We start from the raw sequence: 18,781 nt of genomic DNA on the forward strand, positions 1-18,781 counted from the left end.
AATTACCATTAATAGTGAATTGTGTCTCCTGTATCTGCCTGTGTTGAGGATTCAAGTTCATGTACATTTATTCACTTTGATTTTGATAGAGTTGACTCACGTGGCCGTGCAGGTCTGTGTTGAGCAGCATAAGAGCACAGGTCAGCGTGTGGACACCGTCTGTGAGATACAACCACACAAATACATATTCACACATGTACAGTCTGTTCAACATGTGACACACACATACAGAGACAGAGCTGTACCTTCAGATAGAGAGAGAGATGAATTGCACTGCGCATATCGACGGGAAAAGTGTGCTAAGATCCGCTCTCTCTCCTGCGTCTCACCCGTCAGAGCAAACTCTAGCAGAAATGCCCTGAAAAAACAAAATAACACACACAATAATGAGCAAATGTCATAACAATTGAAAATTAAATCGAATTTTTTTTTTGCATTTTTTATTTGCATATTTAATGTGCTGACCTTAGTGCTTGGTCCAAAGTCATTTCAGTAAAATTGAAGTAGCGCAGATATTCCTCTGCCACCAGGCGACTGAAGTCATTGCTAAAAAGGAGTCAGATATGAAAAGACAGTCAGAGAGGATGACAATGCAGAACAAGCGAGGGAGACACGGGAGGAAGGGTGACAGACGCGACCAAGGCCTGTCAGAGATACACAGCTGGATGAACATTCCCATGATGCACCTGTCAGAGAGAGAAGAGCTCTTAAAGTACAGACGCTGTGAGCAATAGAAGGAGAGCTAGAGAATAAAAGCTGCATGAAATCCAGCTTTATATAACAGCGGCACAGAGATGGACAAACCACAAGGTCAGAGAGAAGTCAACAGGAAATCAAAACTGGCTGCATTTACTTTCTAACATGTTCCTGGCTTTATTCTGAACAATACAGGAGCACATGATATTCCAAAAAAAAGTAATGTATAAAAAAAATAAAAAAATAAAAATTATAATGAATTGCTCCGCTTCTGACACAAAAGATAAATGTAATAAAATAAAATGCATGAATACAAAAAAAAAAGGAAATTACAGCATAATATATTGCTAAGATGTGTTATTGCTATAGTTAATTGAAACAATTAAATTTTGTTAAATGAAAAAACTGAAATAACAAATTTTAGATTTAAAACTTTATATATATTTTTCAAAATCTTAATGAAAAACATAAATGAACATTTGAAATGTCGCCTTGTCAACTGACTGAAATAAGTGTAAGTATTAAAAATGACCAAAAATGAATTCAAAACATATTAAACCTAAATAGAAATACAAAAAAACTAAAATGAAGTAAGCACATACCAAAATAACAAAAATGTAAACTAAATTAAAATAAAAACTTAATTATCTGTGTATGCACACAAACACTATATAATTCATTTCCATATTAAATTTGTTTACATTAGTAAAGGAACAATAAAAATACTTATTTAAATGCATTATTTATTAATCTTAACATTTACTAATATATTTAAAATCAAAAGTTTTATCTGTTAACATAAGTTGATGCACTGTGAACTATTATGAACATTAACATTTTTATTATGCATTTAGCAGACGCTTTTATCCAAAGTGACTTACATTACTTATTCAGGCTATCAGTTTTTACCTATCATGTGTTCCCGGGGAATCGAACCCCCAACCTTGACAACGCACTGCTCTACCACTTGAGCTACAGGAACACACACATATATATACATACACACACACACACACACACACACACACACACACAAATATAAAGTAACAAGACTAGCAATACTAAATAGCACAAGGATTTACTCACTTTTTACTCAAATGACGTGCAACATCGCACTTCCTGAAGCCGTCGAGGTTGAAGAGGCGCTTGGCCAGACGTTTGGCAGAGTCCAGATCAGCTCGGTTACCGTTACTGAGAGTGTCATTACTGCCCAAACCCAAACGCTCACTCAGCTCCTGATCCAAATCTGGGTCGGCAGCGAAGCGAGGTGATTTCTCTCTGAACAAACACACAAAGAAGATCATTCTGCTGTGATGAAGCCAGTAATGACCTCTGAAAGCCGAGCTGGTGAGCATGCATTTTTATTTTTTATAAAGACATGAATCAAATCCTGAACTACATTTTCTCAAATGTTGTGGTTTTTTCATGGTAAATTTAAGTACCATGCAAATATATTTGAATGGTAATCATTCAAACCATAACACTCGGCACATTACACAACCACTGCACCACTTTAGCTTTTTTAAAGGACAAAAACAGACATAGACTAGGAAGCACCATCTCTTTCCTATAAGAAGCACAACAACCATTATAATATATACAAGTTTACTAAAATGTATGGGGAGCTTTTCCACATGTGCAATAATATAAAGTCATTACAAATTCAGGGAATTACGCAGTGACCAAAAACAAATAGTTAAACAAATGTCCTTCAAAATACATTCAAACTAAATGACAGAAATATTCTATTGTTTAAATGTGATCATGTATGAAATGATAGTGATTTGACATCTAGTAACACTGATGTAACTATAATGGGATTTTGGTATAAATCATGGTTACCAAGCTAAATAATAACCACAAACAGATTTACGGTCAGAATTAATTTCCATTCAGGTTAAATTGTTATTGCGCCCTATTGATCTGATTTCCTCTGGTTTCTATAAATGTACGTGGGACAGCGGTCCTCATCTAACCTCTTCTTATCAGTGACTCACACTAAATCCACACCAAAAACAAGCTATGGACAGAAATGTGTGAAACTCAAACAAAGACGTCTGGAAGCACAGGAACGATTCTTAAAGAGACAAGCGCGGTAAATTAGTATTTACTCCATATCTGGGTTACTAACATTGACTGAATCTAAAACCATTGTTTGTTTTTTTATTATTGTTTTTGTTTTTTTTTTCATATTATTATTACTTGAAATAAATGTTACATAGTAAAAATTAACAAATAAGATAAAAAAATAAAAACCATGCACAGAAATAAGTGAAACACAAACAAATGTTGCGCGGCAAATTACTATTTATTCCATATCTGGGTTATTACGGTTAACTGAATATAAATCTAAAACCATTTTCATTACTGTTTTGTAAAAAATAAATAAAAATACTGAAGAAAAAAAAATTCCATTTTATTTCAGCCTGTTTATAATTTTCATTTACTTATGGTTGAAGTAGAAAAAATAAATAAATAAAATAAAACTGAAATTTAGTTCAAACTATATACACATATTTGAAAATAAAAATATAATTGAGATAATGACAAACAAATAATAAAAAAAAAAATCTAATTCAAGATATTGACAAAAACCATAATAGTAATAATAGCAACTAAAATAACACTGAATTTAGAAGAAATAGTTTTCTAAGGCCCAAAGAAAAAAAATGCATTAATAAAAACAACTTAACTGTAACCATTTTTATGACGATGAGGTCACTGTAGGTGTTCTGGGTTGTTTTTAGTTTTATAATACCACATTTTGAGCAATCACAACAATTATTCTCGTCTTTTCTGCTGTATATTACATTCATTAGGACAATGACAAATGAATACAGCAATGCAGTGCTGATCTGCATCCGGTCCAAGCAGTTTCTACCTGTACAGTGTGTGGCAGCGGGTCAGGACGCTCCTCTCCTTCAGCGCAGAACAATGCCAGCAAAACACTGAGTGGGCTCTTTTCCTCAGACCATCTCTGCCAAAACGCCTCTGTGATGTGACTCTCTGAACCTGAGCGATGTTTGAATTAATGCTCAGCTTTTCACAGTCCACCTGAGCAGTGTTTGAGGACATCTCTGAGACCAATGCTGCTGTTTGAATTCATCTGTTTTTTGGTCATTAAATATCTCTATTCCAAAGATCATGCAATTTCAATCCATCCTGAAACGGTTTAGCTTTCAATCCTGCCAGATACTTCCTTCCCAATGAGTTTGCCACTGCTTTCTCTCTCTCTGTGAATGTTGTTGACGCTCTGATGACCTTCTCGGTTCAGTGTGGCATGTAACATCTCTCAGTCTCTCCCTGAACTCACTCCTCCGTTCACACGCACTTTAAAATGTACAAAACACTTGTTTTCTCTCTCATGATTCTCTAAGTAATTAATGAGTCATTTGATAACATACACACTGTTAAAGAATACATTTACCTCTCTTGCACTGTACACAAAATCTAGTTATTTATCAGTGTCTTAAATCACTGCATTTACAGTAAGTCTAAATTTGACTTTTTTTTACTGTATTTTTTGTCAAATATGATGCAGCATTGGTGAACATAAAATTCTTCATTTTTTAAAAACTTGCCAGTCCCAAACTTGGAGAATGGTAGTGTATATTCACATACAATCCACTTGATTAACCTTATACTATTTTCTCTGCACTCTTACCTATGTACGAAGTCAAAACATAGAACGAAAGAGAGAAACGGAGAAAAGTTGTGCTTGTGTTTTTCTGTGCGACTGGGCTTCACATTTGGCTAAGCACCTCAACAATGCTGCTACTGTTCTTGCCATGCCAAACGAACAACACACACACAATTGGCATTACAAATGAGCACTCATTATAAGACAACTAAGGATTTGATTGACAGGTTGGCTGGCCAGTGCAAATCCATTATGTTGTTTTTATTTTATTGCTTAAACGGTTGCACCTGATCCATATCGGACATAAGGATTTTCTAAACAATATTTTCTGATTAAATGTGTGTGGTTTAATCAATACGGGTAATTACAATAGTGATACTTTTAAATCTAATATGCTTGATTTTCTAAGTGACACCTTTGCATATAGCACTTATGAATAACTATCTCCACCTAGTGGTTTATTTTAGACACTACATGATGAGAGTGTGATATTGCAGTGCAGTGCTGCACTGTGCCTCTAAATAACATAAAAAAGCACCTGTTGTAAATGTTATTATACAAACACTGAATACAAAAATGGAACACATCACATTATTCATCCTATATATAAGGATTTATGGAGCAACATTTCTCTGATTGTGAAAATATATCTAATTCCTCAAACTATTCCCAGCCTCCTGGGTTTCTCAGTGTCTCCATCGTCATACATGCGGAAGTAACTTCTGTTCTCTGCCAGCAATCGGCTTTGCCTTTCACCTGTCCTTCACACACACACACACACACACACACACACACACACACACACACACACACACACACACACACACACACACACACACACCTGTCTAAACTCAGCCTGCAGTCAAGTCACAGGTACAGCAGATGGAAAAGGTTAAACCAACAGACTAATAGGTCATTCAGAATCATTATGCAGTAAATTAGCTACACTTTGATAAATAAAAGAAAATATTGCTTGGAATCCACCTCAAGCAATTTATCCCTAGCCTGTCAAACCAAGTTGTAAATGGGATGTGTATATATTATATAATAAATAAAATGCATAAAATATTACAAATTATTTTATATTTTTTAAATGGTTACCCTAGACCATCGTTGGGGTAACATATCAGGTAATCTCCACATCAATCTCACAAAATGTTCTTATGATGAGTTGAAATATAACCTGAACATACCTTGTTTACTTGAAATTCACCAAAACTCAAGTCATACTAAACAAAAATACAGTATTTTTTACTTTTAAAAAAACTGTTGCTTGAATACTCCCTCTGCTGGACAAACTGAGCCATTGCAAACAACATATTAGTAGGCCAGTTATACTGTACTCTGAACACTGTACACAAATACTTGATGTTTTAAAAATGCAAGCATTTACAGAGCTTTGTTGTGATTTTCAATACTTTGCATTTTAAAATAAACTTGTGTCTGTTCAGTAGTCTCTGTAACAGACAACACAACTGAACAATAGTGGTGCTTCTATTCAAGTGACAAAAAGCAGCTGCAAATATTGTATAAAACAAACATATCTTTGCACAAATAAAATGTGCAACAGTTTATGCTTTACTACCAAGTTAAATGTAATATCTAATTATTATTAATATGCACCTTGCACTGGGAAGGTTTCGGAAACCTCTCAGCAAAAAGTTTCAAGATTTATTTCCAGAACATGATGCATGATGGGATAAACTTTGCTTTGCATACTGCTCCTGAGCGGTGTTTGAAATAGTCTGGATTTAATGTGTGTTAAGGGCACTGAGCTTTACCTTTTTTAAGCCCTGGGACAGACTTGTGCATTTACTTCCTGTTGCATGCATCTGCTCTCAAGTTGGCAAAACGGCAAGTGTTAAGTATTGGGCCAAGCCCTTAGAATGGCATACTTCCATACTACACAGGTGACCTTCTACAACCTATATCCAAAACATCTAGCTGCTCACTTTAGTGATGAACATTGCACAAACCTGGGCAGTGAAAGTGGTGGGTTGCTCTGCCAGCTTTGTCCACTGCGGTCATCAGACCCACTGCTGAGACGTTCACTGGATGGCGCCCGTGTGGCATCTGTATCCCCGGTTATCGTCAGCACCGACTCTGACAGGCTGGGAATCTCTACGTGTGCCAATGGCGCAAAGCTGAGCTCCACAATTTGCCGGGCGCTCTGGTAGATCTGACCCTGCACCTGTGGAGTCAGTGTGGGGAGGTCAAAGGTCAGGACCGTTTGAGTGCTAGAGGTCAGATGGTCGAGACTGTCCAGACTGCTGTAGGAGGTGCCCTTGGCACGGTGTGACTCCATGATGTTCTCAAAATGCCGGCTGAACGTGTCCAAACTGTCTCCGGACCTTCTGCGAGGACCACGGACCAGGATGGGAGATTTTAGAGCTGGGAGGCTGTTACTGACATGATCTTGAGGACTAGAAAAACAAATGCTTGTTATTTCTGATATTCTAAACCATAATGCATCTTTAACAGTTTCTTAAAAATAAAAAATAAAGTGTGTTTGCAACTTCCCACCTCTTTAGCATCATGCTGTAAAACTCCACTTCCTCGTCTCGCTGATCAGCCATAAGCCTCCTCACATCGCCCTGCATCCTGACAGTGACCCAGCTCGCAACATCCTCCTCCTCCTCCTCCTCCCCATCCTCCTGTCCATCTGTTCTTTCATTCGGTATCTCTCCTAGAGGACTGCTCCCAGCACAGGAAGTTCCCATGACACTTCGGTTGCTTCCAAACGCTGAGTCAGCATCCTCTTGCTCTGCTAACAGCACCTCGTCTATGTCTGTCTCCCGATAACATCGTAAAGGAACAGCATCCAGATCAGTCTCAGAGTATTTCAAAGTTCGCCGAATTATGCCCGTTTTGGGGGAGGTGCCTGGGGCGGCAGGGGGCGGAGTCACTAGCTCCACCTCCACGTGTTGGACATCATGATTAGCTCTGAGAGCAAGCTCCTCCAATGGCAGATATGAGGGTGGTATTGGGGTGGAGTGGCCACTTGGTGGAGCTGTGGAGGATTCTGGAACATCTAGGTGGATAACAAAAATATACATTCAGCTATGAACTTAATTAAGTAGGTTCAATGGATATTTACAATGTTTTGTTGATGACTATTTCAGTTCGGTAATTTTGCAGTGTTATTCCACTTTAATACAAGAACACACAAACACTTTCATACACTTGAAACCATCTAAACATATTTCTGACTTAATCCTAGAAAACAGCACTTAATTGCTAATGACCATAGGCAGAGTGTGTGTAAGGCTAAGCATTGTCCTGGCCATGGGGTCTTATGGCAAAAATGCAACTAAATTGGACAAAAATTCTCCTGCACAAACATATTAAATATATTGCTAACAAAGTGAAAATGAATAGAAAGTGTCAATTGTGGCATTAGATTAAGATCTGCTCATGTTGCATTGTATTTTATTTAGGGGTGCACCGATATATATCGGCCGATGATTAATGATTAATGCGCAACCAGCTTTACTGATTAGATGCACATTAATCATCAACCGAGATATATATCGGTGCACCCCTAATTTTATTTTAAGCATTTTTACAGTTTTGCACATTATAACCAATCCCACACAATTCTGTTGAGTTTAGGAATGCGATGGCCAATCAGAGGCATTCAGATGAGTAATCACTTAAACTCATCAGCTTTCTTGAGTGTGCTCGTGTTCGTTGACTGAAATCTGGACACTTGTCAATTCTCTCATCATAAAATGCTAAATAAATAAAATAAGAGGTTAATTTAGCAGCGTAGACAGCTTCAGTGATTAGAAAGACTTTTTTTTTGAGACTGCTTAAACTTGGGATAGATTAAAGTTTCTGTAGGCTATATTTTATTCACGGTCTGAATAACCGTGGAAAGGTATGTTACATAATTATCAATTTCTAAAGTTTTAATTAAATTGTAATAACATTAAATACAAATTCAGTCCCATTAAACATTTTATTAGCCTACATGACACCACTGTCTGGCTCTTGCCTAAAACGACATGATGTTTGTATTTAACAGGTTTGGCTGCTTTTAGCCTTACCCTAGAGTTGGTTCACCCTCCGCCTTTGCTAATGAAGGAATCTAAGTGATCATTAAAACTGATATTAAAGAGGTCAACGGGCTACTCACTCTTCTCTTGTTTGCTGGCAGTGTTTTCTTCTGGAGTGCCAAAGAGAAACTCCCACTTGGCACGAGCAATTTTTTGACAGTGCAGAGATGGACCTGGCACCAAAGAACCGCCATCAGACTGCAACACCCACACAATATAAACACATTAGCTAATAATAAACAGTGAACTCTATGTACTTACAAAAAAGGGACTTATTCATCAGAAGGAACTTGTTGAAGCTGTTCTTAAAGCACTGTGTTGAACATAACTAGAATTCAAGCATTAAGGCAAGAATGCTTTTATGACAAGGGGCTCACCTGTATTCCTGATGATGGGTGATCTGATTGGTTGCTGTTCTGGCTGGACTCAGGTGAGATGCAATCTCTGTCTCCTAGGCTTCCCGTTACTCCACTAGAGCTCGGGGATGACCCAACCAAACCCTGCTGATCTCCAAACCCCTGTTCGTCCTCTCCTCTCTCCCCCTCTTCAAATACTACCGGCCCTAGAAGCAAAGCCTGTCTTCTCCTCCATTCTGCCTGTCTCTGTTGTTGTGTTAGCCTGGTCATCTCCTCTATACTTTCCCCAGGGCTCTGGTCTACTCCACATACCAAATTGCTCACATTCTCCTCTCCTCGTTCGATGACCTCAACCTGAACACTTTTTCTGTAAACTGGACTGCTGCTCTTGAGATTACCTTCAAGTTTTTCTGACAAGCTGAACTTCCCTTTATCTTTCCTTGCCTGCTCTTTCCACTGCTGTCTAGATGTCCAACTGACCGGAGAATCATCCACATTCTGACCGATAAACAACCGCCTGGAGATCTCCACGCTCTCTGCAACGACATGGTCATCCCAGTCCTCCTCGTCCAGGAACCAGGGTTCCCCAGATATCCACTCCTCTCCAGTGTACTGTGGAGGCTTGTGACGGTGTAAAGTGGGGCTGTCAGAGACTGGCAGGTCAGCTCTAAGCTGACGAGGATCTCGGAGCGGAGAACACATGTCTGCTTTGGACAGACTTGGACGAAGATGATGAGACGGGAGGGCTGGAGAATCTGGGACAGAGCAGAATGAGTGACTGCGCAGGTCATCTTTTAAATCTGAGCTCTTAGTAGCTGGTGCTTCGTGCAGGTGCGGAGGAAACCCATTTGTCGTAGAACGGTCTTCATGCATAGGTATGTTCATCTTGACAGCCGGATGCTGCACTGGACTATGCTGTAAGGACTGGATTTCTCTAGAAGGATGTCCATAGTTTGTGCTGCTTAGATTGGACCAGCCCCCGAAAACAACGGGAGGAGTAGAACTTCGGACCTCGTTGAAAATTGTTGATACCTTGGTGGCCTCTTCTGCAATTTTGCGGGCAATCTCAGGACTGTTCAGAGCTGAAGAGGTATTGCTTCCACTCAGCTGGTTTAAATCATGAGTGGGTGTGTTTGCGAGGCTGGTCCTTTGCCCTGACAGAGGTCTGTCTTCAGCCCGGCTTCCCCAATTTTGACAGAGTGGAGCAGAGCAGTCTTGCTTTGAACTGAGATTCTGCATGGGATATTCTTGGGACCTGGAGGTGGATTTCTGCTGGTTGTTGTGGAATGAGAAAGCATCTGATGCTGGGCTTTTGGGGACACCACATGCACCTCCTACCCTGCCTGGGTCAGGTTCAGGATCATGGCGGTAGGCACTGCAGTTTGGCAATGGTGGGCCTGCCCAAGACTGGCATCGTTCTCTATGCCGTTGATGAAACTCCGGACTCAAGTCTGAGCAATGAGAAAACTTACACCTCAGTTGGGGAGACCCAAATTCCTTGAGGGCTCGGTGTGTTGCAGCTTGACCAATGGGATCTAAAGTACAACCCATGTGCTGGTGAAAAGGATCATTATTGCAGGTAGATTCCACAGGTAGCGACCACATTTGGTCACTACACCTCTTACGTGGACAAGCCGCTACCTCCTTTATTCCACCCGGACTATTACACGGACTCTCTACGGTTTTAACATGGGACTTCTCAATGTAGCTGAAAGTGACCACAGACCTCTGTCCTTGCACTGGTTTAGAGTTCTTGTGATGGCTGCATGCTCCACAAGGTGTCCCAGGGCCAGATGTCCGTCCAGAGTTTGACGAGTGGGCACGTTTGAATAGTTTACTGTCAATGCTGTTATTGAGGCTAGAGGACACTGCTTGGAATGGTTCCTGCTGGGGAATGCTGCATCTTTGAGGGAAATCCAAAGAATTGTGTGAAGGCTGCAGTATGAAGCTAACATTTGGTTTGATTGTGCTGCTGGGAGGTGCGGAAATCCCAGATGCCACTTGTGCTAATTTGGTCAAAGCTTCAACGGGACCGTCTTGCTCCACTGTCGTCTCATAGGAACTACCTTTTCCATCATGCTCTGGTGGGGATCTCACCTCCACATACAAATGAAGGACTTTCCCGGTTTGAGACATGGCGTCATAACAGTACAACACGAAGAGACACTGTGAAGAAGACTGAAGAAGAGACAAACAGGGAGAGACAGGGATATGTTCCGTTTTGGTCGGTTTGTGAATTTCTGTGACTTGTCTGCAAGTGTACTTTTAGTTCATGGAGATGCTGAGATGCTTCAGATACCCTCTTCTGCCAGACCAGCTACTACAGACGGAGATAGCATGGACCATTGCCCCTAACACAAGGAAATAGACAGACAATTAATTATTGCAATTGTGCTACACATACATGGTGACATTTTTCCTTTTACAAGTTTTTAAAGCATTAAACCTGATGTCATTAATGCATGTTAAGCTGCTTTGACCAACAAAATGATTTACGAACAAAAAATATTTAAATATTTGGTGTCACGGATACATCATGGGTTGTGTCATTTCCAGTTAACATTAATTGCAATAACCTGTAAGGACCACTCAAATTGCTCCAAGATCCAAAACTCGTGAAACAAAGCAACATGGCAGAGAAGTAGAGCACATTTCTCGGTCATGATGACATATCAGTAGAAATTCAATTATAGAGATGCAGCAAACTGATTATATCAGCAGCGGTCATCTGACTCTTCTTTTTTCCACTGATGACATATTTATTCTATCGTTCCCCATCCATTTAACCAATGCACACTAATACTAAACAAACAGAGGGAATGTTCTCCAGCAGAGACTAAAATACACCACTGAAAAGAGACTTCGACACTGCATTTCACTGTCATACTCTTTATGAAATCGACTGAAGGTATTTTACCTTTTTTACAAGATTTATTTTTAACAACGCCATTCTGTTTTAGAAATGCCAAAATGACCATTTGCATGAATGGATGGGCTTATTTAATGCATAGCTGAGAAATTAATCCCTAAAATCCTACATAGTTACACACACATACAGATTTATGTCATGCGCTAAACCTCAGTGACTCATACAGTGTAGACTCATACACTCAACTCCCATTCAGGCCTACAAACATTAGCAGCGTTCATATAGAACAGAATACTGATACACCTTTTCCCCAAACAATTTAAGGGACATTTCAAATAAGGGAATAAATCCACATGGTCTGGGCATACAGTACATGCAGAATGCAATGATTGACGAAACAGAATCAAGTGCTCCATACATTTTCACACATGCACCAATACAAATAAGCACAGTGTATTATTTTACTTGGAAATATGATGCTGTTCTAGAAGTGCATCCTTTCAAGATGCCTGGTGGTTGACTCAAGGATTTCTCGTTTGTGTTGCACACACACATACACTAACATGCTTTTGAAAGTGCAGGTGCATGTCATTGACTTAATGAAAGCCCCTCTCATTTAAACAATCAATAAGTGAGACCCTCTTAAACAGTGCATGCATGCAGACAACCTCTTACTTTTCTAAATGAAAACCTCCACTGGCACCATTTACTTCCATAAAGGCTCTTTACAGGGAAGCCGGAATGTAAGCCCACACAACCGAAAGTAATGTACTTCTGCTTGCTCGCATTAAAAGTACATGCCTTGTACTGCATCTAGACCAGGTCAAGGTTTTGCTGGTTAGCATGCCCCAGTTAGCCCCTGCTAGTATAAGACGTACCAACACCATCTGGACCCCAAAATATACTTCTCTATTGATAGCTGTTATAAATGACAACATTTATGCATTTAAGCTACACATAATACTTTATTTTTTTGTCAATATGATCCAGTTGAACTTGAGCACTAATTTGCTACATATTTACAATTTCCTGACATGCACATTAAAAAAGTAGTCTGAAATCAAAAGTCTGAAACTACATACAAATAAAAAATAATAGCCGTGTTAAAATTATTCTCAAAAAGTTAATTAATCCTTTTCATCTCACAACTCTGACTAGTCAAAATTGCAAGATAAACAGAATTGAGAGATACTATATAAACTCAGAATTCTCTGAATATTTTTCTTTCAGTTCCAAGTGTATGTCTCACAATTCCAACTTTTTCCCTCTGAATTCTGAATTCCTCACAATTCCATTTTTTGTTACTTTGTTTCTGTAACAGAATAAAACACATGGCAACGTTTTCTCTCAAAATTTAGACTGTTTACTTCATATCTCGCAATTCTAATAGTATATCTCACGATTTCTACTAATTTCTCACGTTTGTAAAAAAGGGCAGACTTGTGCGATGAAAACTTTAACTTTTTTTATTCTGTGGTGGAAACATCTACTAAATTGTAAATGCACCAAAGAAAACTTTACATCGAAGGACACATTGCTGTAAAGAAGTTGTAAAGTTTACACTTGGGGAAAAAAATATATATTTTGCTCACTCAAATATAACAAAAACAAACCTATCTGTATAAAAGCATCCAACGTTAAAGAAACAATTAAAATTCTCGCTTTTTTGGAGCTAATATAGCAGTTTTGCGCATCTTACTTCTCTTAATTTGATATTAAATCATTGACCGGATTAATATTCATGAGTCCAATGAAACCTTAAATTTCAAAATGTGCATCTCTGTATCAAAACACAACTGTACAAGCAATCTAATACACACACACACACACACACACGCCTTTGTTGATTCTTGCGGTATAACTCTTTTCCACTCTCAATATCATCCCTCTCTCCTTCACTCATTTTCTCCCTGGACTTTCTCTCTCCAAAAATACTCACTCATCTGCACTGCAGGAGAATTACAGGCCATCTCAGCTATTTCACTGAAAACCATCTGCGCCGTCGATGCCATTTAAACAGACACCTTCACACCTTTATCACCAGCTCTCTTACTCGGTCCGTTATACCCTTCCCCAAAGGACTCGCTAAATATCACAGACAGCTGCACTTTTTTTATTGTCTAAAATTCCCTGTACAGTTTACTTGAAAGATATGAAATAAAAATGCATGCTCAGAGGTTTTCGTGAGATTCAGTTTATGGGTTTTAATTGCACCTGAGAGTGAGTTTTAGCTCACTATAACAACAAAAGCACCTGTAACACAAACACTTTATATAACAGTCACAGAGGAAAGAATGAGACACTGCATGAGCGTAATGACTCCTCTCGGGTATCGGCAGTGCCCGGGTGACTTCTGCATGTTTACAGGCAGAATCATGCTCTTATTAAACAGCGGCACAGAAACCGTCTCTAATGTCAACAGGCACAGAGCCGGATCTGTGCTAATATTAGCCGCTGCATGACTATCTGACTGCAGTCCTGAGATTCTGCTTTAGAGGACGACCTTTCTTGAAGACTCAAAATTTGACTTTTGTGGCTTGTATATTACACTGCTCATTCACTGGGACAATGTATCAATCGATCAGTAAAAATTCACCACTGCTATTTATCAACAACAGCCAGGAATGTTAAAGTTTGATATTATTTTTATGCCGTTTAAGACGTGTAATATGAAACTGTTACAAATGCTTACAACAAATGAACACAGTCAACAATAAAGGCTCCCGGTGTTGTGCATTGGTTCATGAGATTTTTGTGCCAAAAAAAAAAAAACTAAAAAAAAAAACATAATTTACTGATGTGTTTACATTGTAAATGATTTAAAGCTGCAGTCGGTAACTTTTGACGCTCTAGCGGTTAATAAACAGAACTGCTTGCGTCTTGCGGAAGAACATCGTAGCCGGAACTACTTCTCTGTTTATGTCTATGAAGAATCACAAAGGTACTGGGTTACTCCGCCACGGTACCCCCGAAGCAATCTAAAATAGTCCGAATATAAACACTTATTATAGGTGCACCCTAGTGATTCAGGACAAGCCAAAAACACGGTTTGGAAAATGGATTCATGGTGTACTCGCTAATTATATACATTTTTCTACATTTTTAACACAAACAAAGTTACGGACCGCAGCTCTGATTGGTTGTTTTTTCCCGGGAGCGATGGATTTTCTGCAAATAGCAATAGGAGCACTGGGAGGAGCCAGAGGAGCTTGATTTTTTCACAGATTATCTGTCTCATATTCTATTATCAGGAAATAATGACAGGTTTAACAAATATGTAAAAAATATAATTTTACAAAAGTTACCAACTGAAGCTTTAAAAGCCATCATTATTATTATTATATATATATTTTTTGATACATTTTACTTTTCTTTCTTTATCAAGGTGTGGCCAAAGGTTTTTTTTTTTTTTTGTGCTTTGTCATCATTGCAATTTGATGCGAGTTCTTCCAAGGCACTAAACCCTGGCACATGACTTTATTTTCTTCATTACAGGTAATGTATTTATGTTTAGAGTGTTTACTACAGTTATAATGTGCTTTATTGTTCTCAGTGGCATCCACGCTAATGTTAGTCTACATGCAATTTCTGAATGAAAATTATTTCTATACTATTTTTAAGTGTAGGATTTACCTTTCACTCAAAAATTGCCTGCAAAAAACAAAACAAAAAAACAAACAAACAAAAAAAAAAATACAAAGAAATGGCAAGTAATGCACTGAATTAAACGTGACATCTTTAATAAAATATAAAAAAGAGCTTTTTCTTGTAAAATGTATAATATTTGTTAAAATATTTTTACAGTGTTAACAGACAAGTCACAAAAATAAAACTTCAAGAATGTAAATTTGTAGCATTTGTAGTTATTAATTTATAGTTGCTTTATTTGCAACTGTAAGAAATATTTTTTACACGGCCATTCTTATGCTGAAATTGGACAATTATAAGCTGACATATTATATGCATGTGTTGAAAAATTATGAGATCATTTTAATGTTTTCTGTAAAGTAATCCATTAAAGAAAACTTAAAATGTGCAAATTACAGTGTATTACTTTATATCAAATAAAAGAGGAAAACCACCCATGAGAACAAAAGAGAATACAAACTGAAGATAGCTGTAACAGAGAAGCTCCTTCTGATCAAACTGATCTGCGTGGATTTAGCACCTTTCTATGGACTGATGAATATATTTGCCCTGAATTATAAGAACGGCGTTCTGTCGAGCACAAAGAGGTGAAGCTGTATCCATAGAGATGGGCCTCGAGTCAAACGACTTAATCTGAATGAACACGATCTCCCTTCCTCCTTCACTTCCTGTCTGTCACTCATTCACTTTCTCTTGACACTTCAAATAATGCACACTGCTTCCTGTCCAGAGGCACACCTGTCACACTGACAGAGTACATGCATATGAAGCAGGCTGCTGAATGTCAAATGCTTTCTGTGAATAGGACAGGCCTCTACAAGTAATGTGAGAGGAATTTCACTTCATCTAGTGCACACCTGACCCCAGTTTTTGGAGAATCACATATTCCTCAGAACCCATATTTTACATTCAACGTCAAGTTTAGATCCAAAACCGTGCCAAATCCATACATCAAAAAGTAAACAAAATTACTTTAAAAATAACGTGAACTCTAAGGTAAAAAAATATGCTAAGTTATTCAAAACTAGCTTAACGCATAGAACAAACATTTACTGTAAAATAAGTACAAAATAATAAAAACTTCAGCCGATAAAGACTAAAAATTCTGTTAATTGGTTAAAAGGAAGTTTCCTTACTATATATAAAAAAAGTAATAGATATAGTTGATCATTTTACAGTAAATAACGTTAAAATTTATATTTGAAATTGAAAACCCATAAACTGAATTTCATGTATGACACTTCATATTCCTTACGTTAATGTAGCTCAGCTTATTCTAAATTAAATAAAATTTTATTCATTTAAATCTAAAACTTAATTTGAATAAAAAGTAAAAAAAAAAAAATAAAATCAACCCCCACCCATCAAAAAATAAAAAAAAACCTATTAAAACTTGCACACAAAAAATGTATATATATATATATATATATGTATATATATATATATATGTGTGTGTGTGTGTGTGTGTGTGTGTATATGTGTGTGCGTGCGTGCGTGCATGTGTGTGTGTGTGTGAAAAAAAAAAAACCTACAGAGAAATCACCAATTGTCCTCCTTATGTTTACACTTCCAGACACCTCCCACATCCGAAACTCTATTAATAAAACTACTATTTTTACATTTTTGAAGAAAAGCACGATGTGGCGTGGGATGAGTTTCACACAAAACTTTGGTTTAGAGATATTTCAATTCCCAACCGTAGGCATGAGCTATACACACACACACAGTATATATATTTTCTGTTTTACAAGATACAATGAATCATTTCATTGCTTCTTTCATCATTATCTCTGTGCTGTCAAACAGATATACGAGTCAGGTGACAGAGGTGACTTTCAGTCTTCCATATATTACACCTTTCTTTATCACCATAATAATACCAAAGATCAGAAACCCCATCTGTCTGCCTGAAATCATCTGTGACCAACATCACATGTACAAGCATGCAAGTTGTTCTTCAAACACGCAACATGACTTGAGGAATCATTTATGTCTGTAATGCAATAATATACAACGTTTCATGGCAAAGTTTAGTACTTAGCGTCAGGAGTTTGCTCAAATCCCTTGTGCTAAGCATGAGTGATAGTAATAGGGAAGCTCGCCTTAGCAAACGCCACTGAAAGAGCCAAAAATTGCATGTGCTGATGTAGTCCGATGTATCGTATTAGCTCCCGCTCTGACTTTCACACACACACACACACACACACACACACACACACACACACACACACACACACACACACACACACACACAGAGTTCCTACAGTCTTACTTTCTCCTCCTCTACTTCTCTACTTAATAGGATTGATCAGCTTGTGTCTGTGAAACACAAACACACACCTGCAGTCCTGAGCCCAAGGCCGTCTTTTAACACTGATACCTTCAGGGAGCGCATGAACTTTTCTACACCTACAGATCTGTATAACTGGGTAATCCTCAAAAAAACTGGTTCAGGCCTCATTGTTTCTTAAAATCACACAAAAAAACTCGAGAAACTCTCTTCTTCATAAACAAAGTGAAGTTCATTTCTAGAAACAAACAAACCAAAAATGCTCTGTGAATGTATTGGCATGATAATCAAACAAATCTGAACTAAATAAATGTAGTGTAGTATTAGTATTTTTTTTTTCCATTTAAATTTTCCTTAATGGTGATTCTCATTAGAACCTCAAAGATTTCTTTGTTAAAATATTTAAATCAAATTAAATTAAACAAACCATGATTAATAAGTGTGCAATTTGTATAAACATTTACTGTTAAAATGATTTTTTTTTTTTTATCAGCAAAGCTGCATTAAATTGATTAAAATAATAATAATAATAATAATAATAATAATAATAATTTTTATAAAATAATATTAAAATATTTATATTCGCAAATAAATGTTGCTCTTATGAACTTTCTATTCATTAAAACAAATTCTAGAAAATCACAGTTTTTACCTAAATATTATGCAGCATATCAGTTTTTAACATTGATAATAATCAGAAATGAACCGCAAATCAACATATTGAATGATTTACAAACGATTATTTGACACTGAAGACTAGTAATGATGCTGAAAATTCAGGTTTGATCACAGAAATAAATGTCATTTTAACATATATTACCATAAATTAATAGTTATTATAATATAATCCAAACGTAGTCCCTAATTTCTTAGTTTTTTTATTTTGAGGTGAACTCTGACCTGGACATGTTCTTGACAGGTTTCGTCTTGCTCAGGTCTCTTGGGTTCACACATAGAGAACTACGTAACACAAATTAAATAAACTTCATCTCTCTGAGGATATTAAAGTCTATAATGGTGATAAAGTGAGGGAAAATGATAAATCGTTCCAGAATAGAAAATAGACAAAAACATTACCTTCCTTTAGACAGCATTACACAGACCTTAAATCCATGACCTTTCTAACCTCGTGAGGTCACACACACTCAAACAACATAACTGTAATTCAATCCTCATGATGCACACTAATCACTTCAACCATCATCTACACAAATGAACACAATT

The 18,781-nt window shown here is 37.5% G+C and overlaps 1 protein-coding gene across 1 annotated transcript in view; it reads right to left on the reverse strand.

The window, feature by feature from the left end:
• The window catches only part of LOC113111372 (uncharacterized), a 49,977-nt gene that overhangs the window by 25,602 nt on the left and 5,594 nt on the right, over nucleotides 1-18,781 (reverse strand). Inside the window, exons 2-9 of the mRNA XM_026276000.1 lie at nucleotides 8,772-11,101; nucleotides 8,475-8,592; nucleotides 6,860-7,367; nucleotides 6,313-6,759; nucleotides 1,783-1,974; nucleotides 466-546; nucleotides 246-358; nucleotides 101-159 (exon numbers count right to left, since the gene is read on the reverse strand). Of these exons, the coding sequence (XP_026131785.1) occupies nucleotides 101-159; nucleotides 246-358; nucleotides 466-546; nucleotides 1,783-1,974; nucleotides 6,313-6,759; nucleotides 6,860-7,367; nucleotides 8,475-8,592; nucleotides 8,772-10,886 (3,633 nt within the window). The 5' untranslated portion in view covers nucleotides 10,887-11,101. The remainder of the gene's footprint in view (nucleotides 1-100; nucleotides 160-245; nucleotides 359-465; nucleotides 547-1,782; nucleotides 1,975-6,312; nucleotides 6,760-6,859; nucleotides 7,368-8,474; nucleotides 8,593-8,771; nucleotides 11,102-18,781) is intronic.

Source organism: Carassius auratus, chromosome 12, assembly GCF_003368295.1.
Source record: "Carassius auratus strain Wakin chromosome 12, ASM336829v1, whole genome shotgun sequence".
Lineage (NCBI taxonomy): Eukaryota > Metazoa > Chordata > Actinopteri > Cypriniformes > Cyprinidae > Carassius > Carassius auratus.